The 26628-nt window shown below is 48.1% G+C and overlaps 1 protein-coding gene across 5 annotated transcripts in view; it reads left to right on the plus strand.

The window, feature by feature from the left end:
- The first annotated feature begins 1187 nt into the window (after positions 1-1187).
- LOC138447655 (neurogenic locus notch homolog protein 3-like) overlaps positions 1188-26628 on the plus strand; it is a 798580-nt gene continuing 773139 nt past the window's right edge. For 3 of the 5 annotated variants that reach the window (XM_069603877.1, XM_069603879.1, XM_069603881.1), the window contains exon 1: positions 1189-1368. In XM_069603877.1, the coding sequence (XP_069459978.1) occupies positions 1305-1368 (64 nt within the window). In that variant the 5' untranslated portion in view covers positions 1189-1304. Of the gene's footprint in view, positions 1369-5425; positions 6143-26628 lie in introns of those variants that run through there. The other 2 variants (XM_069603880.1, XM_069603878.1) reach the window with 2 other exon arrangements.

The following is a 26628-nucleotide window of genomic DNA, read 5'->3' on the forward strand; positions in this document are numbered from 1 at the left end:
GCCAACAGCATGATCACAGATGGCACAGGTGGCGCACAGAGTGTGCTGTTAGACAGGTGGTGGAGTGGCACGGGTACTACACAGAGGATGTTGATTTTTACAGATGCTGCTGGAGTTACAAAGCATCCTTGGTTTTTAAAGAGGATGCAGGCCAGTAGCAGTGTATATTTCAGGTGGTGCTGGTGATATGCAGATGACTAGGGGCGCAACAACATTGAGCTGACCAGGCTTCAGCCCCCGCACCCGCCATCTGAGATTTTGGGTTATGTTGACTCGACCTTGCTGGTCTACAGAGCCGGGGCCGGACAGAACAGGACACAGATGTTAAACGGATCCTGGGCTTTGCTGTTAACAAAGTCCTGCGATTATTAGAGTAAAGCATTTCACTGTTAGAGCCTGCATCTGTATGCATTCATTTTCAGGCAATTGAAATTGTGATGTGGGGTTAGTACTTGCATGGCAGGGGAGTGATTGGAAGGGAAGAGAGGGACAGGTGAACACTCACTCTCACAGCAGTCCATAAGTGGGTGCTTGCAGACTTAAATGGGAGAGTTAACTGCCTGTAACATTGAAGCTGCACTAGAATAGTCTAATTAGAATGTGTAAAGTTATATACCCATACACAGATAAGATACTCCTCCCACGCCGTCTCTGAAGTTATCACCTCTTCCAACATTTGAAGGGTTAGCCACACCATGCCAAAATGTGGGTTTCATTGTGCCCTGGCAGAGAACCCCGGGGTTAAACCGATCAGGGCTATACAAAAGTTTGGTGTGTTATTCAGAGATTGACGACATGTCTTTTAGAGGGTGCTGGTGTTGCCTAGCGCTGGCTGGAGTACTGCTGTTATACGGTTGGTCCTACTTCGGGTGTCTTACACGGAGTTTGCTGGTGTTATACAGATGTTAGCTCGTAGTGGTGTATGTAGTTTGTTGGACTTTTGAGGCCAAGGAGCAGACACAGTGCCAAAGGATGTCCCACTCGTCTCGAGAGAGACTGTCCGCAGGCTGCTGGTGAGCGCACGGGCTGCTCCCCATTGTTTTCTAGAGTTCACTAGTTCTGCGTCAGAAGTGAAGTTTGGCCGGCGGAGGGATCCGCCTCTGGTATTGGCGGAGGCAACCCTCGCGCACCAGAAGGAGCCCTTTGAGCAGGCATTCCAGCAGTTCAGCCGGCACTCTTGCCAGAGGAAATAGTGCGCTCTGCGGACCTGTCCCGGGACGGGGAGCGCAGCAGAGTGCGCGGAAGAGTGGAACGCTCCGCATGTTCATGGATGTGTGACCTCCGGGACATTTGTAAACTTGGATATGGGGCAGCGCCGGGCAGCCTGGAGCCTGCTGCTCACCGTGCTGCTGGCGGACGTCGGGCACGGTAAGGGGGCTCCGTGGAAGAAGCGAGTGGATAGACTGCCCTCTGAGGGCTCTCGCTCTCCCAGTGGCGGCCGGAGCCCCGGTCACCCGAAGTTGTGGGGTTGGCGCGCTACCGGTCCCCCCCCCCCCCCTCGGCCAGGGGCACCCGTTGGGATGCGGAGGCCGGTGTGGCGCGCGCTCCGAACTTTTAAGGGAGTGAAGGTGGCGCGAGCCACTTGGTCAGCCCAGGCGCCGCCTGGCGGGGTCCCGGGACGGCGCGAGCTCGCCCCTGCGCCCGGCTGCGCGTACCTGCACACATCTGCTCCAGCGACCGTCTGCTGCTGGCCCCACACACCTCTCCGATTTGTGGCCCTATTGACCCACTTTTGCCGTCTATAAATCTGCACTCGTGGTCCATTCCATGACACCCCCCTCCGCCCCCCACCACGCACACTTCACTACTCTTCTGTCCGACCCTCTTAGTCATCTCCTTTACAAACGCGTTTTACGGGATGAGGGGTTCAATGAAAACCCACACAAACACTGTAATGTTTTCATCTTGTACACCACATTTGAAGCCTAGTCGCCCACCCCAGCACTGTGGTTATGTGTTGCACTGTATTCGCATCTTGCCCCCTACCCCGCTTTGGGCAGCTTTCTGCGCTCCCACGCCCCGGGTACTTTTATTGCCCTCGTGAATGCTCCCATCCCATGTTTCAGGCAGTCTCTTTTATTTCCCTGTTCTTCCTGCTGCATGTGTGCACGGGCTTTGCTCGGCTTGCACCCCTGTTCCCAGTGGCAGTGCTCCGATGACTTTTAAAGTGTGTCTTGTTGAAGTAAGACGGCTTTCTTCTTGGTTTGTTCGTTAACGGACACTGTAAAAAATCGTTAATCTTGTTTGCCCCAATACTAGACATTTGACACCCTGGCGATGCCTCTATCTTAGCAGAGGAGTTCGCATGCATTGCAAACGTTCGCAGTTTACTGGTTGCTTTGCTTTGCAAGTCTCCAAATCTCTTGTTATTCGCCGAGATGCATGCAAATCCCTGCCGCGCCGCCCGGCCCCATCCCCCTCCCTGGGAATCTCGGCGCCTCGCGCTCAGATTCCTGCATAAAGGGGGAGAGGGGCGGCTGCACCGCTGGGAACCAGGCACATTCCTGCAGCCATTTTCACAGATTTGGGGCAAAGTGGAAACTGATCTCTCGTATGAAAAATGACGAGTTGCGTTTTGCTTTTCGCGTCGTTGACGTTTCGATGGCTTTGGATTTGGGGGTCTGGGCCTTTGTGGGGGCTGGGGGGCGAGGAGTAATCGCCCCACAAAAGATCTCTCCCGGGGCATCAAGTCTGGGATATTGTCAGTCTCTTGGAGGCTCGCCTCCCTTTGTCATTCTGGGCGCTTTTCTTGCAATGTGCTACGTCTTCCCCACACACCTCTGTATGGGAATCGAGACAGCCTCTGGGATCTGCAACTGTTGCACTGATGACCCCCCCGCCCCCTCTCACCCCCGCAATACTGGACTCCTAACACGCCTCGACATTATCGAGTTCGACGGGCTTCCGCGCCCTACGAAGGAGGGCCCCTCGGCGGGGGCCCCCCCTTAGTGCCGACTGCCTCACGCGGCACGGCGGCAAGAGGAGTCGGGAGGGGAAAGGGGGTGGGTGACGTCATCTCCCGCGCGCCCATTGGCGCTATAAATACACCTGGACAAGGGTCGCGGGGTCTCTTTGCCGGCTCCTCGCCGACGTTGCTGCTACTGCTGTGGTTGGCGCCCTGAACACTGAGTTGAGTGCTCACATCCCGCCCCAAGACATTATACACCAGTCTGTGCTGTATGGACTCTTTGCACAGACCCACACAGTAGAGGCAATCCAGAACTGCTGGAGGATCCTCTGCTGCCTGAAGGACATTCTCCTCTACGCAAGGAAACGCCTGGTCCTCAATGATGAGCTGCTGACAACCGAAGCCTGCCGCAGGATGGTCCACGGCCTGCTAAGAGACTACGAAATCAAGGACAGCCTGGAAGATGGGGGCCCTGAGTAAAACCCCCAGCCCAGGCAATCATCCAAAAATAAAATAAAGAAAACCACAGACTCTGAACAGAAAATATATATGTACCCACCCAAATTCCCAAAGTAAAATTGAAACTACCCCTTCTGCTTTGAGGGGGGAATGTAATTGCCACAAAAGTCTTCTTATTGAATTGAATTTATTACCCTTTTATCATCTTTAAGCACTTAATAAAGATATTTTTTTTAAAAAAAAAATGTGGTTGGCGCCAGAAGGAGGTTGTTCCAGTGTTCGTGTGGTCTGCGATTTCCTTGTTCCAGAAGGAGGGTCACGCATGCTTTGGGAGGAGAGACGAGGGTGTGCAAAAAAAAAAAAATTCAATTGAAGTACGGAGTTAAGTGGGACAGCATATGATGTGGTGTAGAGTTTGAATGCGTGCTAGGTTGGAATGTGGGCAGCCAAGCCAGGATATGGAGAGGGGACGCTGTTTCGGAGCAAAGCAGTCTTTAAGTGGCGGCTGCAGTGCACGGGGAAGCAGGCAGGAAAGGGGGCCACATAGCTTTATGCGTGCCTCTGTATCACTTGCCGCCGGCACCATGGATCAGGCCCCACGATCGGGATTGGACATGAGGCGCGCTCTCTCAGATAGGCAGCACGTGTAGGGCTATGAGTAGGGTTGAGGAAGGTTCAAGGGCATTACTGCATTGGGCACCGCATGGCCAATGGCGGGTAGCGTGGTAGGTCAAGGGTCCCTCTGCTGCTCCCGCATCTCTCGCAGTATTCTATTAAAGCGCAACAGCATTGTTACCTAAAGTTATGAGGGGAGGCTAGGTGGTTATAGCGCCTTGCATTTACAAAATGACGTTACCTGAAAGAAATAAAGTTGTATGAAGTCTTCGTGGTGGGGGGTCCATAAGATATGTTACGTAGAAAGGGAGGGAGATGTATTCAGGTTTGTAGCGCTTTGTGTTCAAATTATGCTACCTGGGGTTATTGTGAGGTAGACAATTTCCATAGGACGTGCAATTCCCAACGCTTCGTTGGCCATGTGGATGGGTGATACTATAAGTGAGCACCAGGGAGTTTAAGCTAGCTTACGATTTGTTCGTAGGGGCTGCATGGTTAGGGCTTGCTCTCTGCCAACATGGTGAATTTAACGCAGACTTGGCTCAAGTGTAAAATGGTGGGATGGAAAGTTAAACCGTTAATTTATCAGGTCAAGAGTCAAATTCTAGGAAGAACGGAAATTTTGTGCAAGCTGCGAATATTGCCAGGGCGTTGAGAGAAAGAAGGGGCGCTTAATGTGATGAATATGTGGTCCCACGAGCTCAGAACTAGTCGGATAGCTCAGTGGGTCATGCGCGCGCTGCAGCGTTCGGGGTGATCCACAGGCTAGAACAGCATGAGGGTAAGCCTAGTCCACGCTACCTTTACACTTACACAAACGCAACTTACCAGCGAGACAAACGGGTGTGTGCATGGTGTGACCTTGGACAAGCGGCACAGGGCCATAGTTCTGGTCATCATTCGGCGCTGTGGTTGCATGGCGGGCGGAAAATTAAAGGGTCACCCAGTGACCTCGGTTTGGGGCCTGAGCGCAGGGGATAGCAAGTTTGAGATAAAACTGGTGCTGGCTAGGCTATGTGTGTGTGTGTCGCTTCGGGCGTTTTGCATGGAGTTTCAAAGGTAGTGGGGGGGGCGGAACCGCGTGAGTAATGGCGGCAAACGCGAGGGTCAAACAAGAGATTTGAGTGACCAAGAGTTGTGTGTTAGGGCGCCAAAGCGAGCATTATTCGCCGTGGGCAATAAGGACACAACGGGCATATACAAAATCGTGGCTTGTATGTATGATGCCAGCAAACATGTACTCGCATGGCGGGTACGGTTTAGCAAAAAAAAAAGCAAACAGATATGGTTTGATATGTTCTGCAGCGTGGGGAATTGCGGGGGTTGTAGTTGGGATCAGATTTGTGTTGAGTTAGATGGGGGAAGGGCAATGCAGGTGAGAATTCCGGCCAACCCAGGTGCCAGATGCTGTGCTGGCGCCAGAGATAAGGAAATGGGGGGAGGGAGGAGGGGAACCACCGAGCTGGCTGCAGGGGTTTCGCTAGGGCCTGTTTACTTTAATGCGTGTTGGTGGCGGGGCACGGTAAAGCGCGGTAGCCTGGCAGGAACGGGTTAGTGCGAGGGTGTCATTTCCAATGGGGCACCGGCACCATACAGCGTGGAAGAAAGCATGATATGATAGGGCATTTATAACGCGCCTATACACAAGTGTAATGTTAGATGCACACAGTTAAACTGGCACAGAAAGCGTGCACAGCACAGCTGGTCCAAACGCGAGGTTCGAGGTGGGTGAAGGAGATGGCAATTCACCTGAAGGCTCGCCCCGGTGAGAGGGATAGCCTTTAGGTTAACATGGTGAATATTAATGTGAAGTGCACCATAGGGGACGGGGCCTCGGTGAAGGCGCGCTCAGTCGGGCACTGACTTCCAAAGACTCAAAAAAAAAAAATAGAAATAAATAAGTAAAAAATAAATAACCAACCAATACCCTCGCCAACGTTGCAGTCACAAGTCCAAAGTTGCAGGCCAGTTCCAGCTGGGTCGGGTTTCCAGGAAGGTCGTCTTTCCAGGCAGTGGTTGTTCCAGGCGTGGCACAAAGGAGCGAGCGGCGGCGGTAGAACAGAAGCAGATTTCGGTTTGAGCCGGGACACAAGGGAAATGCGAGCAGGAGGAAGGAAGAATATGGGGTGGTGAATTTGATGTTGATGAACTTGTGCATAGGTGGGTACACGAAGTGAAATGCGTGGGGTAGGCTTGTTGCTGTGCGAAAAGTAAACGGTTAATATGCAGGAATGGGGGAGTGACATGGCGCAGGGAGCATCATCATTGTTGTCATAGTTCTGCGCTCTGGGCACTGGTTGTGTTTTCGAAGTTTTAATTCAGTGCGGGCGGGGGTTTAAGTTTTGGCGCCGCTAAGGGGAAGGGGTGAATTTTGCTGTAGATGAACTTGCACATAGGAGGGGTACACAAAGGGAAATGCGTCACCCCTCATGGGGTGGGGGAAGGCGTTTTGCATCACGTGCAACAGTAGTACAGCAGCGATAAGGCCCGCCAAGGGGCTACAAGGCAAAAGGCAGGACGGTTGAGCGCTGGGGTCCGTTGGTGCGCTTCTGGCCGGGGTTGGGGGGGGTGGTTTGGATACCCAAGGGGCATGGTGGCAGTGGCCACAGCGTCGACCATTAGGGTTAATTTGCTTTCAATCTACAGTGGGAGGGTCGCATTTCAAATGTTTTGTTGCATAAGGGGGGGTGGGATTTCATACAAAGGGATCGTGCTGTTTATGGTTTTGCAAGGCTAAGATTATCATTGTCATAAGGTTTAGTGGGTAAAGGAGGGTATTTGCGTCCAGCGGGGTGTTCAAAGTAGGCTTTGTGTTCATTCGGCAATACCTTTTGTTGGCACTGCAGATCCAATGTACTTAACAGGCACTTAGTCAAAAAACGCAGCATGGCGGTTGCACTTAGCATGGAGAGGTGGAGCGTTGGTAAAAAAAAAATATATAAATAAATAAAAATAAATAAAAAAATGAGCAATTTAAAGGACAGGTATTATGCAAACAGCTAGTAGACAAAAAATAGTAGCTGCGTTTGGGTTTCGTCACTTTCAGCAGAGCTCGCAGCCATCAATTTTGTCACGATCATCTTTATAGATGTGGCGGAGGGCGCAAAAACGGGCTGCATGGGGACCGACTGAGGGCACTTACTGCGGGCGCATCACAAATGGGTTTGAAACTGTTGAGGGCAGAGATCAGGGAGCATGGCCATTAAATATAAATCGCGATGGAGTTATGGACGGGGTCTCGGCTCGGCTTGTAACATTAGGTTTTAGGCGAGGGTTGATAACAGGCATGGGGATTTAAATCCAGGCGAGGCAGCTATGGGGTCCGCAGGTGCTAGCTGCGGCAGGAGGCAATGGTTGCTAGTGAACACCGCACATTTTGACGCAGTGGGGAATTTATAACACGCATATACACAAGGGTTTCAAGGCGCAAATGAAGGTCTGGAAGGTTTGGATTACCACGCAGGTGGTATGCTGGATACAGTTTTAAATGCTCCATCTGTTGGATTGTCGAAGTGTGGGCTGGAATGCGGCACATTTAGGCGGAGGGAGTGCAGGCTCGTACGGGCGGGTAAGCAGCATGTCGGGCAAGGCGCACAAAGGTTTTACATGGGTAGGCGGGGATACGCCGGTCAAGATATCCAGCTGCAGTATGAACGCTCTGGTGCTGCGCCAGAATCGCCCGCAAGCATTAAAAAAAAAAGTGGAGAGTGGGGCAGATGTAGTGTCTGGTGTTGCCTACAATAGAATGTACATTCAAACCTGGGGGCAACGCCCGGCCAAAGACCGCAAGGGGCCAGTGCATGTTCGGTGTTTGTACAATATAAAAGCGCTTCTCTCCCTGATGATTCACCAAGGACGTTCACTGCACAATCTCGCTTTGTCGCTACTTACCGGTGTCCCTTAAGGTTGGGAGTTTTTACAATATTCACAGGGTTCAAGGAGTAAGATTAACCAACAACAGATACAGGAAGAGAGTGTTTTGATTAGAACAATGGGCAACTTGGGTATGCCTACAGGCGCAACCTTCGCCACGGGCATTAGAAGTGGGATGGCCAACAGCGTGGTTTAAGCTAGGGGGGAGGTTGGGTGCGCAAGCCGGATCCCCCTCTCACTCTTGCAGGAGAGGGGTGCTCTGGCAGGCGTGTGAAGAGGGGCAAAGGGAGGGGGTGTTAGGAGGGGCTGGGTACGCGCACGGTGACAGGGGGGGTTGCAAGTGAAGAGGGGGTGGGTGAGGGTAGAGCGGACACTGGGGAGGGGGGTGGAAGAATGGGACAGGATTCTTAGCATACGGAAAGGATATGACATAGGTAAATCAGTCTATCAAATCAATAGTCATTAAGACATTGCTTAGACAGATGCACCAACAGAAGTAATCAAAAGGCTTACAAATGAGGGCCCACAAGGAGGGGGGTGGAACGCTATAGACTTACCCATTAAGAAAGGCTGTTAGTTGGCCCGAAACGCCCCCTCCCCAACACGTAGGGGGTTTTGGGGGCCTCCGCTAGGAACGGAACGGTCAAAGGAAGGCCTCATTTCGGAACGCCGCTGCCAGGTCAGGGGCCCTCCTGCAAGGGAGTACGGAACAAGCAGCAAACAGGAGGAGCACCAGCAGGGAAGGCTGCAGCACCATTCATCACGCCACCGGTTCTAGCCGGAGGGCCTGCATGTCTGTTGCGGACGGAATGAATGGGGGTAAAAAGAACAGGTTGGGATTATAACTGGGGATTCGTGCACTAAGGCGACCAGGTGCATGAGGGGGAACTCACTGCGGCCGGTGGCCCGCTGTGATTCGTGGCGGTGATACCGGTCGCAGCGACCGGTCTCTTGCAGACCAGCCCAGCGGATGTTACCTGGTGTTCCCTTTAGAAAGTACTGGCGGATACCACAAGGGGAACTGCACAGCCATCAGCTTATTAAGAACGGCGCCCAGGAGTATTAGACTCAGGGGAGGCCCACGTTAATGGGGAGGTTTAGGGGGCTTGGAAGACCTTTCCAACTCCAAAAGTGGGTGGGGGAAATGGGAAGTGCATCGTTGGAAACTGAAAATTGGAAAGCAACAATGAAGTCAGCAAGGGGGGTTGAATTGAAAGTTTGCACTGTAAACGGGGCTCCGGCAAGTATGTTGGTAACTGAGGGGAAGGGGGGCCCCTGGGAGTTGGAGGATGTTAAGGGGGGGGTTCAAGAGAGGGGGGCCCTTCCTGATTGGCAGCTTAAGGAGATCAAAAAGAAACTTGGGTGGGGGGGCCCTGGAGTGCGGGGGGTAAGGGCCAGGAGGAGCAGGGGGTATAGTTGGGGAGGACCCCTCTTTAGCGAAAAGCAGGGGAAGAGGATGGGGGTAAGAATGATGTTGGGCTCTGGGGGATAGGTAGCGCTTGTTGGATGGGGCTCTCTAGAACAGGAGGGCGCGATGGGGGCCGGAGGGGGTGGGACAACTAAGGCGGCGGGGAGAGCTAGGGCAGATCGGGGTCTTGGCGGAAGGGGAGAGAGGGGCTCCCTGGCAGGATGTGTTGGAGGAAGACCTGTTTGGGTAGAGATAATTAACAATGATTAATAAGCCAACCCGGGGAAACGGGAAGAGGGAATCCAGGGGTAAGGGAGCAAAAGGGGAAAAGGAGACCGGAACGCATCCTTTAGAAGGAGCCTAAGCGGAAATGGAGAATGGAAAGAAAGTAAAGCACGGAATAAAATTGCACTTAAATAGCGTTGGGGAAAGAAAAATGAAAAGAAAATTGCAAAACAAAGAAATTGCCAAAGGGTAGAGAGGGACTGCCGAGGAAGGGACTGGGCGCCCGCGTCGGGTCCCCCAAGGACCCGAAGGGGCGGGGGGGGGGGAAAGTTGCTTGCTCTCAGCGCAAAATCCTGAGCGTGAACGGAACACCTGTAAGCTAACTCCTGACTTTATGTGTAATAAAGTTTGCTGTGGCAATTTTTTCTCCCACTCATCCTACTGGTCTCTGCCTATCCTTTGGGTGGATGGGGGTTGGGCTAATTTGGGAGGAGGGTAGCTGGGCAGGAGTGAGAGTCGGAATGTGGAATGAGAGCTGGGGGGGCATTGGGAGCAACAAGGTCTGCCACCGTGCCACCCCACTGAGGGTGTCGGCGCTAAGATAAACCATGAGTGGCTCTGAAGGGCCTTCTGCAGAACGTGTGCCCAGCGCAGAGCAGCTATTTCACTGCGATGCAACAGTAACTGCTTGCAGCACGGCCTGAGCCCGCAGCCTGCGTGGCTTTCTGTGCAAAGTAGACGTATACTGGGGGCCCTCTACAGCGATGCCATCTATGCCGTTAGGTAGTGTGTTATGGTCCCATCTTCAAAGAAGTGTGCAACTAAAATGATGACGGAGTTCTGGTTAGTTCTCAACTTCGTAATCACCAAATGGAAGTGCATTTTCCTTTTCTGAAACAACCCCCCCCCCCCCCCCCTAAGACCCTCGGTATTCTTGGCACTGTGTGCAGAGCCTGGTGGCCTGGCCCCTCTGTCTTTAGTGTAGGTTCGTGTGGAAACGAGTACAGACAGGGGCGTGAAGGACAGCCCTGCAAAGTGGGAGAGGGGGCATTATTCAAGGCCCCCCAGACTGGACCCAGAGCTTTGAATGTAGCCAATAGGAGTGCCGTCGCCTGGTATTTAGTAAACCATTGTTATTTGGCACTTTACAATGTGAAAGACTGTGTGTGTGTGTAGAGACCAACTGCCTTCCGTGCACAATTGGTTTGTAAACAAGACTACATATCGCCCATCTATATGTAGATATTGGATTGGCGTTAGCGCAACGTTGCGGACATTTGTCAAATGATGGCGATGATTAATGTATTTATAGCGGCAGTATCTACTTGTATAGAAGTAATTTTACACATTCTTAAAAGATGAATGTTTATATTATGTATCCATGTGATGACAGGACATGTGTAGGGTGTTTCCATTTTCTTTGAAACATTTTGTGTTGAAGTTTGTGGCTTAAAAAAGTTAAGTATGTAGTTTTATATATGGTTCGTGGAGGGCCAAAGCCACGATTTTCCAGTAGTCTGCACGTTTTGTTGGGCATGGAGAATGCAAGCCAAGGTGCTATCACTAGACCACAACACTTGCACCTAGGAACTTTCAGTCGCAACTTGTAATTATTGTTTTTACACAAAGATACTAGCTCAAGAAGCAGCAGGTGGGCGTATTATTCAGCAGCAGGACATGGCATCTTTGCATGTGAGTGGGCTCGAGAATTCACCAAGGCGTTTGTAATGGATGCTGGTGACAGGAAAGCTACCTGGGGGGACGTGGTGGGGGGTGGAGAGTGAGGGCGGGGCGTGGCTGGTGAGTCATGTATAGTGTGGGAAATTACGCTGGAGCAAGATTGGCCTTTAGTTCATGAGGGCTCGGTGTAGGGAGCCTGACGTGGAGAACATGATAAGCAGGGCCCTCTGGAAGATGCACGCCTCTCTGAAGATAGGCTGGCGTTAGGAGAGGGCCGTGTTTTTAAGTAGTGTTCCCTGGAATGAGTCGATAAACACAACTCTGTACTGGTCACTTTGAGTGTAGCTTTTTGAAGAGCGCAAGCCTGAGAAGTATATTTTTCTTAGGACTGGCCATTTTGACATGTTGTGCTCCATGACATTTAAACACTTAAGGAGGACCCTTATATGCTCCATGATGCATGAAAGTGTGCAATTGCCAAACTCCCCAACTCTCCAATGTGGACCCAAACGAATCTCATCTGGATTTTACTACTGTAATTTAAATGCACCCAACAAGCAAAAAAGATAATTCACCGACGTACAGATCTTGTTTTACACGGACTTTGCTATTCGTGATGTCAGCAAACGGTGTCGTTCTAGAAGAAATTACAAAAGCTCACCAGGGGCTTGTATCATTTAGTGGGCTCTATCCTGTTCATGAGACTTCCAAATGAAAAGAAAGCTATGGCGCCAGAATGTGACCTGGTCAGCCAGAAGACGCTGAGTTAATGATCAGAAGAGTATTGATTGATGTCAAAGCTAAAACATGAGCCTCGTCATTTTGGCTCCATTGTTCCCAGCACTGCAAGCTCCCCTGACTAATCATTGTGCTCTTCATTGGAGGAGTACACGTGTCCTCATGTTGGACCCTTCTGTCGGGTTTATGCAACCCTCGTGTGTACGGAGAGCTTCGCCATGCGGATACTATGTTGGTAACACGAACTGCACCAGAAACTCGTTTTTGTAAAATGCACTAACAACGGTTTTACCTCTCCTAGTTTAGTAACCTTGGCGGGGGTGAGGTGGCCGTGCTAGAATGTGGTAGTGTTCCCACGCTTGAACATACTTCCAACAAGTGCTGCTTAACTATGTGCTATCTTTTTACCCATTGTGGGTAATTACATTTATAATTATTAATACCTACGCGCGAGGCTGGGATTCGAACCTACGTTGCTATGCGTTGTCTTGCCTCCAAGACGGGGGCTTTGCAAGCTGAGCTTTCCTCCCGGCCATAGCATTTATTTATACCCCTCTGCCTCCCAAAAGGAGAACATGCTACAAAAGTTTTGCAAGTTTGCACACAAGCTCACATGCACTCGTTCGTTCCACAGTAAACCCATTGCTATATTAATCGATCAGATCATAACGTTGTTGTCAACAGTCGGGCGGCATGCTTGTTGCACAAAAACGTGCACTGGCTTCTTCGCATTGAGTGATGTGTAGCGTTGATGTGGCGCTGTGTGTGTGGTTTTTCTTAAACTTTTCGAGAGCAGGAGCAAGACTTTCACAGGGACCGAGCATATGGCAGCACCCGATTTCGTAGGGGGTTTATTTGATGTCATTAAATTAGGCTGTGTTTTGCGCTGATTTATGAAGCAAATCAATATATTTGGTGCATGGCGAAACGTTCCCCATTCATGGTGCTTGTTTGGGTCGCTGTTAGAGTGAAAGAAAGCGTAATTTATTCCAATGCGTTTTGTGGAAGTGTAGGATTTAAGCATGCTGAGGAACAATCTTGAGTGGCCATGCCTCCTGCTGAGAGATGCTTTCAAAGCAGTTTGTTGTAGGCAATGTGATCCTGTATGGGTTCCCATCAATTGCCTTGCAGGATCTCGGGTGTTGCCATGTGTAGGTTAAGCCATTGGCTATGAGATTGAAAGCTGGGGGAAACTGCAGGGGGTTGTCTGGATTGAAGGAGCTTCTGTCTGCACGAGGGGGGAGGGGGATGCAGACCTTTGATGGACTCTCTGTTAATATATGTATCTGTTTAGCTAGTCTTGCACAGCAGATCACGTTTTAGTTGCATCCCAATATTGTTCACCCTGCAACATTGTTCACAAATAACGAACCCTGGCAACTATTGTTGTGGGACGCAGTTCCCAGGTCATCTGAACTAGGCGGCTTTTCTTTTTGGTTACATGGGTTATGCTTCAGGCTTACTTCAGAGCTTTTGTGATGCTGTTGGCTCTTTTAAAAATGCTCTTTAGAACCGTACACCTTTTAATGGAAAACGGGAGTGTTCATGCTGTTGGGTAGATACGTTTAACATCAGACTAAATACAAAATATCTGTTAACGTTCGTTTTGTTCAATGTGCTTTTTTAAGCTTCTGGTCCACCTGCAAATTATCCTCCACATTTCTACTGTACACTGATGCTCACTGATGATCAAAGCCGCCTCCTTACCACAGGTGGATCTTGTAACAGTTGCTAACCGAAGGTAGTGCACGATTGATGTGTTTGTGGAGGTACAGGGGCAGCCTACAATGTGGCCACTAGATGGTCAATACCAACACAATTTGCGTCTACTGAGGCGTTGGGCACGTCTCTTTTAACGCCGAACTGATTGTCCAGGCAGTGATTAGAATTAAATTACTTTGTTGCCAGTAGAGGGTTTCTTCTTTCAATAGGTGGCAACGGGCACGTGTATTTCATGTGTTGATTATTCAACATGCATCGACCTGGGGGATGGGGGGGGGGGCGCAGGGGTTGCGTTTAACCCGTGACTGCTAAAACTAATAATGCTGCTTCAAAACATGAATTTTAGTGAGTTTAACATTAGGTGCCTGTGGAAGCTGCGCAAGCACTGGTACAACTCAGCAGGGGCTTAAGTAAGAAGTAAGGTTAGTCTTATTTAATCTTTATATTTCTGACGTCGATGTGGCTTTAAGACTAGTTACAAAAACGTTCCTCCTAATCTGGGGAAGAACCACACGGTCTCTCTGCCTTATGCATATGTCCCTGTTCTACTGAGCTCCCCATACTCTGGAAAAGTACTGCATGGCCTCTCTGGCCCGCACAGATGGCCTTGTTATACTGGGCTTCCCATCATATGCAGAAGGACGACGACATGGCCCTTTAGATGCTGTTTACAAACACTGAGGATCGCACGGACCTAGCTTCGGGAAGCAATGTAGTGCTTTACGATCATAGGAGAAGAACACCGTGAAGGAAGCAGAAAAACGGGAGGTGGAGCTAACCGGGGAGGGCGGGGACTATGGCATCAAGGGATCTACAACCAGGGAAGAAACCGGCTTGTCGCAATCTCCCAGACCCATTTGGGGTGGGGAGTTGCAGGTGTATGTCCCTTAGTGTTAAGGAGAAGAAATTCCTTGAGCTCTTTCCTGAACTGTAAAAGCAGGGGTGTGAGTCCGAAACAGCCTTCCCATGTCAGAGCCTTGGGACACAGAAAAAGAGCAGGCCTGCCTTCTGGTTCTTTCCATCCTGCAGCGGCAGAGTTCCGGTCTGCACATGTCCATCCTTCTAGTGGATCGAAGGCCTTCGCAAATGCTAGCTTTCTTGGTAAGGTAGCTTGTGGACTTTAGGGTGCCAGTCTTGTAGATGATACTGGATGATTTGAAGATAATACTGGCTTGCTGCAGGTGCCAGTACAGTTCGATGAGGGCCTGGGTGATGTGGTCGAATTTGTGGAGTCATGCTGCAGCATGCAGGGTGCATATGAGGGGTGCTAGGGTAGTCGCTGTAAGGTCTCCAAAAAGGGCATTGGCACAATCCAGATTGAAGAATACCAAGGCATGGACAGCAGATCTGACGTTGAAGGGCTTGTTTTTCCGAACGAGAGAAAGTTCCTACCAAGCAGTCTGTTTGTTCTTTGCTATGTGCTGTTTGAACGAGAGGTGTCAATGTCAGATACAAGGGAGTTGGCGCAGGTGGCCAGCTGGAGTTTTAAGTTCATGATTTTCATAGCAGAGAGCCAGATTTGGATGCCTGCATGCTCCGTGTGTTGGTCAGCAGTAGGAATACATTCTTGGATGGATTTAGTTTCAGGTACACACTGGACATCCACCAATCAATGTGAGGTGGGTCATGAGCCTTTGGATGTCTTCAATGGATGATATCTTGAGGTAGAGCTTTGTCTCTATTGATGGATGTGTTTGTTGTGAGGAGCAAGGAGGGTTCAGAGCGGTTTCATGTAAAGACTAATGATTACGGGCAGAGGATGGGCCCTTGAGGGCCCCCCAAGGGATAAGTAGAGTTGGTGTTTTGAAGAAATACATTTGTACGAACTGGTGGTGATTAGCAAGGTGGGATTCGAACCAGCTGAGGATGATCTCACTGATGCCTATATGGTGTTGTAGGTTGTTGGTGTCCGGTGGCCTACTGTATTGAATGCTGATGAGGTCCAGGAGGCTTGGATGGCCATCATCCAGGATGTTAGCCATTTCTGTGCTGCAGCTGCGTTGGAAGACCCCTTGATAGGGCTAAAGGAGGATGTTGGATTCAATGTGTTGGATGAGTGGCTACTGCTTTCTCAAGGATTTTACCTAGGAATGGACGATGGGGTAGTAGCCGCTAAGGTCGTCTGGGGTCCAGTGCTGGTTCCTTGAGAAGCGAAAGGATTTGTTTGATCTTGAGAGAAAGTTGCCTTAAGTTAAGAAGCTGTTGATTGTCCGGTAAGGGAGAAGTGATTCAGCCATAAGACTCTTTAACGGAGGTAGCAAGGATGTCCTCTGTGTATGATGTGGCCTTGAGGGATGCTAGGGTGGCAGTGAGTTCTTCCATAGTGAGTGCCTTGAAAGATGTCCAGGTAGTTGTGCCATGAAGATAAAGGACATGAGCTTAGAGTTGGTTTTATTTATCAGTGCAAAGAAGTACAGTGAGACCATGCTACTATAGAGAGTGTCAAATGATGATATTGTTTAGGCATTTATTTACATCACAGAATGTCTGTCTCGAAGTTGTACGACAAAGTGAAGTCTAAAGTTACAATGAGCATGAGGGCGTCCGTTGATTTGATGATTTATATGGATGCTAAGTTCTCCCTATAAGCAAAAGCAGGTCTCCCCCCCCCCCCCCCCCCCCTCCCTCCTCCCCCTCCCCCCCACAACCCCACCTATGGCATGGAGTCTAGATTGGAAACCATGGACGCCATTCTGGTACTGCTGAGAGTAGAGTCGAGCCTGGTCCCGTTAACCAATGTATTTGAATTTTGAAGACTTGTTTTGTCATCTCACACTTTACTGGGGATCTTTCAGGAATTGACGGAATTCGATTTTTAAGGTTGAGTGGCCTCAACCGAAGAGCGCCACACTGAAAGAAGTACATGGGGGGAATATATATTATTCAATGGCCCTCATTACGACCCAGGCGGTAAGTTACCGCCTGGGTCGTGACTTTACCACCATGGCGTAAACTATGTTTACGCCATGGTGATTGGCGGACTTACCGCCCCATTCCGACCTTGGCGGGGCGGTAAGTCCCCAATCCCCATTTACCCTTCCCCATTCCCATTTTTGCCCCATAGGGCATAATGGGAGTGGGGAAGGCGTTAATTACGCCACCGTAAATTACGGTGGCGTAATTAACTCCATGGCCCCTTAGCGCCATGGATTTTAACACCTGCTAAAAGCAGGTGTTAAATCCGCCATGGCGCTAAGGGACCTCGTACTCGGGCGGTAAGGGTCGGCGCTGTTTACGGCGCCGTAAACCCCTTACCACCTGAGTTGTAATGAGGGCCAATCAGTATAAATACTCTAAACCTCAGTATTCAAAAATATTAAAGGAAGTTTTTCTTTTTCTATCGTGTTTCAGAAAGTAAAAACAAACACTTTGCCGTTAGTGAATTTTATTTTTAACCAGCTTGAAACATTGGAAATTATGGTTTTGCACTCTTGCCTATTAAGAAGGTAATGGGTTGAGAAAGCATCCTACGTGGAGAACGCTACGGGACATATTAATGTATTTTGGAATAATAGGGGGAGGGTCTAACTTTACAAAGAAGGCAAAGACTAAGTTATTAATTATTTGGTGCTGCCCCTCTTCCTCTCCCCACCCTACCCCATCCCGCACCACTGTGTTTTTAAATTTCTGTAATAGTTTGTGCATACGTTTTTCTGTAAACCGTATTGCACGTAAATGCATGAGAACACATAGATCTGAGTGCAGCTCTACTTAGAAAGGGGTGAATAGGTCTTTTGTATTTCAGTGGGATGGTGTCCATTTACCATCGTCTGCAAGCACGTTTCCGGTCTACAGGAGAGACTCCTCCTTGTCCATATGATCAGCTCTCAACGGTTAGGAAGTTCTCTGACCAAGTGCCAACAGTAATCCCAGGCACGCCTTTCTGCCTTCTCCATGGGCACAGTTCAACCCCGGGAGCTTCCCTCCTAGTATTTTGAAGGTGCATTGAAAACCTAAATGGTTGGGTGACCTAAACCAACAAAAGCAGCTGTGAAAGAAAACTGTTCAACGGCCTAGAATTATTAATTTTCTTTCAGTGGGTTGGGTTGTTAATAGACCTGCCGTGATGGCACCCTTCCTGGTCCCCTTTGCAAAGAGAAACCCCCCATTTTTCATATAATGGAAATGGGTCTGAGCAGATTAGCCGTGATACCCTGATCATCACTGCAAGGCCGAGTTATAACTGGCTAATCACCTGGATGGCTGCTATTGGTGGTGTTGAATTTCAAAAGTCCTTATGTGCTTGGTATAGTTGTAGTTCTAAAATTGTGTTTGAGCGCATGTTTGCTGCTGATGGTTGCAGTCACACTGTCTTTGTACTGTTGGGTTAAGGGCTAAACTTGCAGGTCACTGCTGAGAAAAAGAAAACTGTTTCTTCATGGGAGTATGCACGTTGTCTTCTGCCATGTTGCCATCTGTGTTCTAATTTCGGTCATAGTGTTGGCTATTGTCGCCTCCTCATTGGTTGTTGCCATCCTCAACAGAGCACTGCAACCTCTCTACAACTCCCAACCACCGAAAAATCAGAGTACTGGATACATTTACTCGCCAAAAAAACTGCAAACACCAGAGCAAAATTACTCCAGATATTACAGGATGGATTGGATACCTCTGAAACTACCAACTTCTTCCATCTGTGCATCTCTATGGATAAGAGCAGTTCCACTGAAAGGGGTTCTATTACTATACATGTCTGCTCTGGAAATTAATCTGCATGGTTTACAAATGTATTTTTTGCTAGCCTAAAAATAACCACCATTGGACATGTAAATACTCTGAGCCCAGTTCCCCGTGCAACACTCGCCCATCTTCAAACTCCTACTTGTGTAGGATGCCATCAGCCAGTGCGTTTAAAGCCATGGTTTTTTTGATTTTTTAGTAACGTAAAATGGCACAGCAAATTATTATTCTGAAGCGGAGGTCTTGCTAACCATAATCACCTTTTCATAAAAGCTCCAGACCAAAATTCCAGAGCGCAAACATCTTGGCTGAGGCAGCTGACGGGTTCCCTCAGCACAAGGTCTATGGTATTAAAGAGCATGCTAAAATGTCACATGTACATTCCTGACTGTTGCTAAATTCATGCTAGCAAAGGTGGCTTTCTAATATTCTGATCTAAATTATAATTGTCATAACCTCACTCGGCAAGTGAGGTTAAGGGAAAGCATACAAGGCAGAGAAGAGCTCTGTATCCTAACTATCCATAGTGTAACTGTTGTGGACCAAGTCCTGCCTCTCTGGTGGGCACACTGGAACCGAGCTCCTGTTAAATGGAGGTGAATGATCCCCTGTATGTGGCAGTACATTTCTTCGAGTGACAGCCCAAACCGAGGGACTCTCCTTGTTCCGGGTTTGGGCTTCCCCAGCAGACCTGAAGTCCAAGAACCGCTCTGGGCCCCGATTCCTGCATCGCACCGCTTGTGAGATGCACTGAATATTTCTTGCCTGTCCCAAGCTGCATCACGCCATGCTGTTGCTTATGAATCGCACCATGGGTTTGGCCCTATTCCCCAACCAGCCACCAAATAACTTCCTCAGTGGCTTGAAGGCTGGTATTTGAAGAGGCTTTGTTCCCCATGTGCATTTGAAAGAACTATGGTGACTTTTTTTTTTAAATCCTCAAATGTGATTGCATGAACACCCCTGCTCAGGGTGCCTTTTCACAAGCATGCATTTTCTTGTTTAATTAAGTCTCTATTTTATAGAAACTTGATCGGCAATTCCTTTGTTAGTCTTTGTACTACTGCTGTTTGGGTTGCTCCCAGTGGTCGAAGTGGGCGGGAGAGGTGCTCCTCTACTTTTTTAAATTAAGTTTAACTGTATACTTTTATTTAAAAAGAAAACGGTTCCGGAATGGTTTCGTTTTAAAATAATTGTAGTAAGATATTGAAACTTGCACTTTCAGGGCACTGCACTGAACGCTTCCTTGAACAGCAGGTGCATGTGTTCGGGGGTTCTATTGCAAGTGGGAGGGGTTGTGGTGATCGGGTTTGTGCGAGTGTGGGTATGCCAGCAGGGAACATAGTTCCACTTCTTCGACCACTGATTGCTCCTGTTATCAGCTTACAACCCCCTGGAAGATATAGCATAAGGTGATGGAGGTATACCTTTTCTCGGCTGCGCATGTTTTACCTTTGGCTCTGATAACTACTGGCTTAGTCAAAGTGTGTGGGTGAGTAGGCGGTTCAGACACTTTCAATCCATTTATGGGCCAAGTCCCCGCGCCAGGCTAACTCGCTCCCTTTATTTGTAGGCAAGGCCTACTTAATCTGTCTTCACTTGTACAAAGCTGTAAACTATATATACCATGTAAAAGTTGCTTTATTTGTAGTGTTCCCAACTTCATTGCTCCAGTAGTTAGCGTGTGCTTCTATGCTCCAAAGCTACCGCTCGCTAATTGTAATGCACCCAGAATTGGTCTTGCTCCCTTACCTGTGTGTATCGATGCAGCGTACACCTCGGAAGCAATGAAACATTCTATAAAATGTAGATTATACCCCCGGATGGCCGTAGCTTGTGCTGCCCACAAGATTGATGAGAGCGGTTCTAGAAATTCTGCATGACCACGGCTATTTGAGGAATTTGTTGAACGTATTATTCGATTGTTTCCTGAATTGCACGCCTGATAAAGGCAGCCAGTTGGTGGTGGTGTGTGGCAGCCGAACAAGTGTGCGGGTTGGTGGGTGGGGGGGAAGGGAGGGCGATCTATTGGTTTAGTTTTATTTTTTTAAATTCTAATTTTTTATTTATTTTTTGCTTTTCTGTTGCACGGTGTCTGGTTTCTTCTGGGCTTGAACTGGCCTTTGGGATGGGCAATGTTTTGCTTTTGGGTTTGTATGCTGGCCTTTCAGTTGCTACGGACTTGTAAGTTATACAGCCGGTCTTAAATATTATCATAGCTTGTATTGCTAGCCATTGCAGCTCCCTGATGGTGGTAGGGGCGATGTTTGTACTTTTTGATGACTACGGCAAACAATCTATTTTAGTTTCAGCGACTCCTGCCGGGCCTATTAAAATAAGTTTGGTCTCAGCACAACCTTCCTGGAGCAACATATATGAATTTTACTTTCTCTCAGCTCACCAAGTTTAAAAATTCCATAAGTTATGGGAGGACCACAGTCCTACTTATACCTATAACTCAAATGAATGCCTTCCCATTTTGGTAGTGTGGAGTGAGGCCCCCTTTTCGCAATAGTTAAGCCTCATATGTTGGAAAGCACTTGTTTTGGACTGGCCTGCATTTTCCAATGGGTCGCATCCATCAGCCAGCTTTAATTTTGCAGCAGTGGCCTTGCGTGGCCTTTTAGTTTATTCTCGTGCTGAAATTCTACCCCACAGTGTAAGGGTGCGTGATAATTGGAAAGAGATTTTGGATAGGGTGGATTTTGGATTTGATTAGGGGTATGTCATTTCCTCGTTTGCTATTTTCAGCAGTACTGTTATCGAAAACTGGTAGATGTGTCGTGGCACAGCTAAATAGTTAGTGGACAGATGTCATTGGTGGAGGCAGTTAAGCAAATAATTAAGGCCTGGAAGATGCGAAAAAGCAGCAGGTGGAGGATAGGATTTATGAGCTGCGGGTTTTGTCTAGTTTTGAGAAGGCGTTGTTTGGTAGAAAGGATATGACTGAGAGATGTTTGCAAATGTGGACTTCCTTTAACAAGTTGTATGGTTAAACTGTGAGTTTGAATATGTGTATGAAAGATGATTGAGTTAACTGATTTTTTTTTATTTTTTTTTTTAGGTGGCTTGTGGTGTATATATGAAGTCTTTTTGTAGATTAGTTGCATACAATTATGGTTTGTTTACTGCTTAGTGGACTATTTCCAAATACATGTGCATTTTCTGTTATTTTCTTTACTGTTCATATATGCATGTTTTACACTATTCCGTAACTGCTCATGCTTATGGAAAATTTAATTAAAATCCTGAACAAATGTTGCGTTATTCAGCACACTTTCTGTGGAAAAACTAGGTTAAAAAGCCAAACAGTTTGCAATTGGTTCAATTGGATTTGTAGGTATGTCCATTCCAGAAAGTAGAAAAGAAGCAAGCCACCAACAGCGCACAGGAATATTTCACTCAGCCCGCGATTCTATGCCAGTATTGAAAAAAAATGTCACACTGGCTGGGCCAATACATTTCCATGCTGGATGCACCAATATTTGCTATACCCTGCTGCAGTCTCTACCCCTTCTGTCACCTCCCAGGTTCTTTGCTTGGCCCTTGCTTCTCACTTCATCTCAAAAACCCAATACATCCTGTCCACCCTCGCGTACCCTCCCCCTCTTCTCCGGTGGAATTTTACCCTCCTGCAGCCGCCCCCACCGTCTTTCTCGTCCTTTCCTCTTTTCTCCCCAGAGTCCGATCTATGAAGTTTCGTCAAAACAGGTTCTTCCCTGTTCCTCCAAAACCATCAAGTGCCACATTGACACCCTCGTTCCTGCCCTGGCTGATTTCTGCAACCTCTCCTTTGCCTCGCAAGCCTAACCTTCCCCTCACCTCTGAAGCACTCTCTGGCGCACCCTCTTCTCAAGAAACACACAGCTGACCCTTCTTGCCTGGCAAGCTATCGCCCGATCTCCATCACTCCTTTCCTGGGCAAACTCCTGGAAAAGCTGGCTATGTCACAGCTTAACCTTCACTAAGATGGATGCCCAGTAGAAAATGTGATGACAGTCCCCAACCTGGATACCCACTCCCCGGTCCACCATAAACAAATGCGTACACAAGTGTACACACACGCACGCACGCACACACATACGTACACACCCGTACGTAGATCCTCAGACTCCGCTGCCAGCTCCAGCACAGCAATAATGAGGAACTGGGAAGCGTGATTCATGTGGTACCTGCACATGCGTGCAGGTGCCAGAGCACTCATGATGTAGCGCCCAGCTCCGTTTCTATGTCTGGGGAGGCACAGGTGCACAGCACCCCAGCTCACATACAAAAGCGCAGTAGCCCAACCTGCATCCTTAAAGGGCCATGCAAGGCTGGAGAAGCAAAATGCCCTGGCCTTGCATGGGCCATCGTACATGCACAGCCTGGTTATGAACTGTCAAAGGAAAACCACATTTCCTTTTTTTTTTTATTTATTCTTTTTTAACTGTTCAAGCCAGCCTATGAGCGCTCCTCGGCTCCAAGCTGAGGAGCGCTCCTGGGTTGGATGCATCTCCTCCATAATGGGCACAAGTTCTGATGGCTCGGCGCCCCCCCCCCCCGCCCCCACGCCCATTATGGTCGATCTGCCCCAGGCCACAACCGATCTAAGCCACAAACGGTCACTTTAAATCACAGGCGTGGAGGTGATTTAAAGTAACAAGGTTATCTGATCTATCTATGAAGGGTGAAGAGCTTCCTGCATGTGATTTAAAGCGGGCATTACTGGCACAGATGGGTTGTCCCAACCTATGTCCGCAATCCCAGTAAATAACTAGGCCAGCAATCTCTGGAAGGCTTTTGCAGTGATCAACCGTATGATTTGTCACTAGCTCCCTTGCAGAGATGATTCCAACATAGTCAGTGACAGTGCTTGACTGAGCGCCAGCCCTGTGGGCAGCATGGGAAATGCACCAGGAGGCAGCCGGAGGAGCAGCTTATTTTTCATCCAAAGCCGGTCACTCGGCGGAACTCGACTGAAGTGGATAATGCAGGTGAAGGAACATAGGGCTCCGAAGTGGCCCCACAACTGAGTATGAAAAGGAGGTGATTTGCGTTTGTATGACAATCTTAATCTGCTGAATGGGTGTGCGTGTATGGTGTAGATCTATCACTGGGTAGAAAATCTGCACTATATCAATTCTTTATCTTACTACTTCAAAGCTCTTTTAGCATGTTCCATAACATGATGGTGTTCGGTTAGTTATTTGTGTGTCATTTGTCACCCCAAGAAACCTCAATTCTGAGGATTTCAAGGAGTCTGTTTCATGGAATATTGAAGCTCGATGTTTTGTGTTTGTTCACGATTGCCCCCAAACACTAAAAGAGATCTGGGGCAAAATTAACGACACAGGGATTCTACCCCCTCACAAGCAAAGGACACTCTGAAACTTGGGAATCCGTGTGTCTCTTACAACTCATTTGTTGGGACTGCACAGTCAATGAACCAAATTGGTACTGAGCAAAAGCTAATAACAGTAGATGTTAATACATACAATTTTATTAAGCAAACATAGTTTCTTCACTGCATCTTAAAAACAACATACATAAAACAGCATCATAAAACATAGTACATTAGATTGGTGAAACATTGTTTTGACATCAACCATATTATAAAACCAAATCATTCTTCGTGTAAACATTACAATGTTAAAAAACCTCAACAGGCCTGTTGAAATTTAAAACTCCTAAAGTGCAAAATACAAAGTGGATACTAGCAGAAAAATGTGCAAAAATCGTTGGTTATAGAACAAAGGACCAATGCTAATATATGTGATCTTATAACCTCATAAGTAGTCCTTGGTGGGTAAATACTTTCAACTCCGAAAGGTAACAAACTTAGTTAATATGTAATTTCAAACACTGCCACCTGGTGCAGTGTCATGAGACCCAACATGTTTCGTTCTATCTCTTGAAACAAACTATCCGAGAACTTCTTCAGGGGATCCACGCCCTCAAAAGAAATGCACATTCTAATTTGAAGACAGACGACAAATTCACAAATGATGCTTAATGTCAAAAATCTATAGGAGAGAGAAAAGACCAGAAGCATTTAGAAATGAATTGTGAGTTGCTGCTGCTAACCCTATCGGGTACTGCAATCTAGCCTACAGAGGCTTACCGTGTATTTTATTCCAAAATATTCTGAACACGGTCAAGTTTGACCATCTTCTCAGATGACACAACTCTGGGAAACAACATTAAGCGACAGTATAAGCAAATTCCAACACACAAGCAACTGATCTTTCAAAAATCAAACTATAACTAGCTGAATCTGGGCTGAGCTAAACAGGTACGTGCCACCGCCTAAAACTGGGCTGCTAGTCATGCTCAAACTTCTACTCAAGTCCTGAGGTGGCATAAGCAACTGCCAGCCCCATTTCCGTTAAAACCGTCAGGCAAAGATTAGCAGAAAAAATTCACAATTGCCACCTGCAAATTATGTTCTTAGAGATAAGCTTGCAAAATGTGCCTGTTAGTAATTGGGGCCCGGACCCTACACAATACTCCCGGGCAGCTGAGACATTCTTAGTAAATTGCTCTATTTTGGGTTCCTGCAGACTTTTTTTCTTTTGATCAAAACAAGTTTTCTTTGTCTATACCCAATTTTATAGATTTATGTACAAGATTGCAGTAAATCTACTGTTACAGGATTGTAACAAAAGGTCGGGGGATCATGTGTTCTGGGTTCCCAGGCGAAGTTACAACCAGTAGATTAGCTGGTTGCTGCAAGGACTATGGTGTCTATCACCTGCGCAAGAGAATTTCCTTTTTATTGTGTTTTTTTTATTTTTTACATTTAAGCTTTGGTGCCGGTGTTGCGGTAGAAGTACCATGTGGGGTATTCCTGCCACTCTTATGGCAGCATTATTTTAACACGCATTGGGGCGTTGATATTCCATTGTCTGTGTACAGGATATTCTACACCTTTTCTGTTTTGTCTAGCGTGAACTAAATATTCAGAAATGAAGTGCTAATAGATCTGCCGTACACAGTTTCATTCTGCTCTGCTGACCGGTTCTTCCAGTTAAGTGAGATTCCTTGAAGTTTCTTTCAATGGCGCAGTCTGGGTTGGCTCGTTCGGATACTGGGCCTCTTGGCGTAGATTACCTTCTCCTATTCACGCCCTTTGCTTGACAACCGAGGGTTGTTCCATTTTTATGAAAGTGGAAATGTTTCAAACAAAACATTTTGCTCGTACCCTTTGTGTTTTAATGAAACCTCGAGCGAGCTGCAGCGCCTGGGATGGAACTTCCTACTGCAGTATAGGAATGTCTTCAGCGGCCAAGTGCTGCGGCCTCTTGATTCCGTCTTCAAACCCTGCGGAACGGGCCTGCATCGCGGCTTCAGAAATATTATGCCCGTGTTAGCACAGTCTATTTGCAGGGTAAGGAATAATTTATTGTGCTTCTAGACCAGAAGGATGAGTCCATGCCAGAAAGCTAGGAGGGAGACATGTTTCTGAAACCTTTGAAACGTCAGGTGTGTGCGCGCGTTTCCTTTCAGAGATGAGCTCTGTTCCATGAACCCAAGAAGTGACACCCAAGGCTTCAAGTTTTTGGAAAAGGCTTGCTCCCACCCGCCCTTGACAAGCCACGAATGCCTGCGATTATAGCTGGCTTTCTGTCTTAAAGTGGAGCACGCCACCTGCTTCCACAGTGCGCCTATATTTTCACTGCATTCCTTGCACTTTTTTTTTTATAATCGGGGAGAGGAGAGTGTTTAGATTTAAGGGTTCCTTTGTTCACTAGTTTAGTACTCCCTCAAAATGATGCCCTGCAGACCCCTCTGATTACTCTGTCAAACGGAATGCGTTTAGAAATGCAGGTGATCTAAAGTCACAGGGGCTTGTGGGTGTGTGTAGAGAACTGGTGGCCACACCAAATGGCTAAATGTACATGCCGGGGAGGGGAGGGGAGCGGGGGCAGGGAGAGGGACGCATTTAAATCATACTAGTTTTCTCTGACCAACTTTGTTACGTCATTCTTGTTGGCCATATAAGATGGGTGGCGAGACCTTAAGCAAGGACTTGCACGGATCACCATTTTCATGTGGGGGCCACTGGTCTCGATCTTGAGGCAAAATGTCTCCTGCAGGTTTGGCATGGCTTAGTATCCCCTGCTTCCCCGATTGGTCAGATTGGGACATGTTGGTGATGTGACCCTGCCAAGGCAAAATGGTACTTGAGTTAGTGGGCAAGTTGAGACAAGGACTAGAGCCTACAGCCACAAAGAGCAGTGGGAGCAAGGATTGGGATGATTAAGGCAGGAGTTGCAGGAAAGTGAACCCTTTCGCTGGGAGTGGCAGCACTGTGCTCCAATGCTACTGTGAAACCTCA

Source organism: Ambystoma mexicanum, chromosome 3q (genome assembly GCF_040938575.1).
Source record: "Ambystoma mexicanum isolate Mex_15411 chromosome 3q, UKY_AmexF1_1, whole genome shotgun sequence".
Taxonomy (NCBI): Eukaryota; Metazoa; Chordata; class Amphibia; order Caudata; family Ambystomatidae; genus Ambystoma; species Ambystoma mexicanum.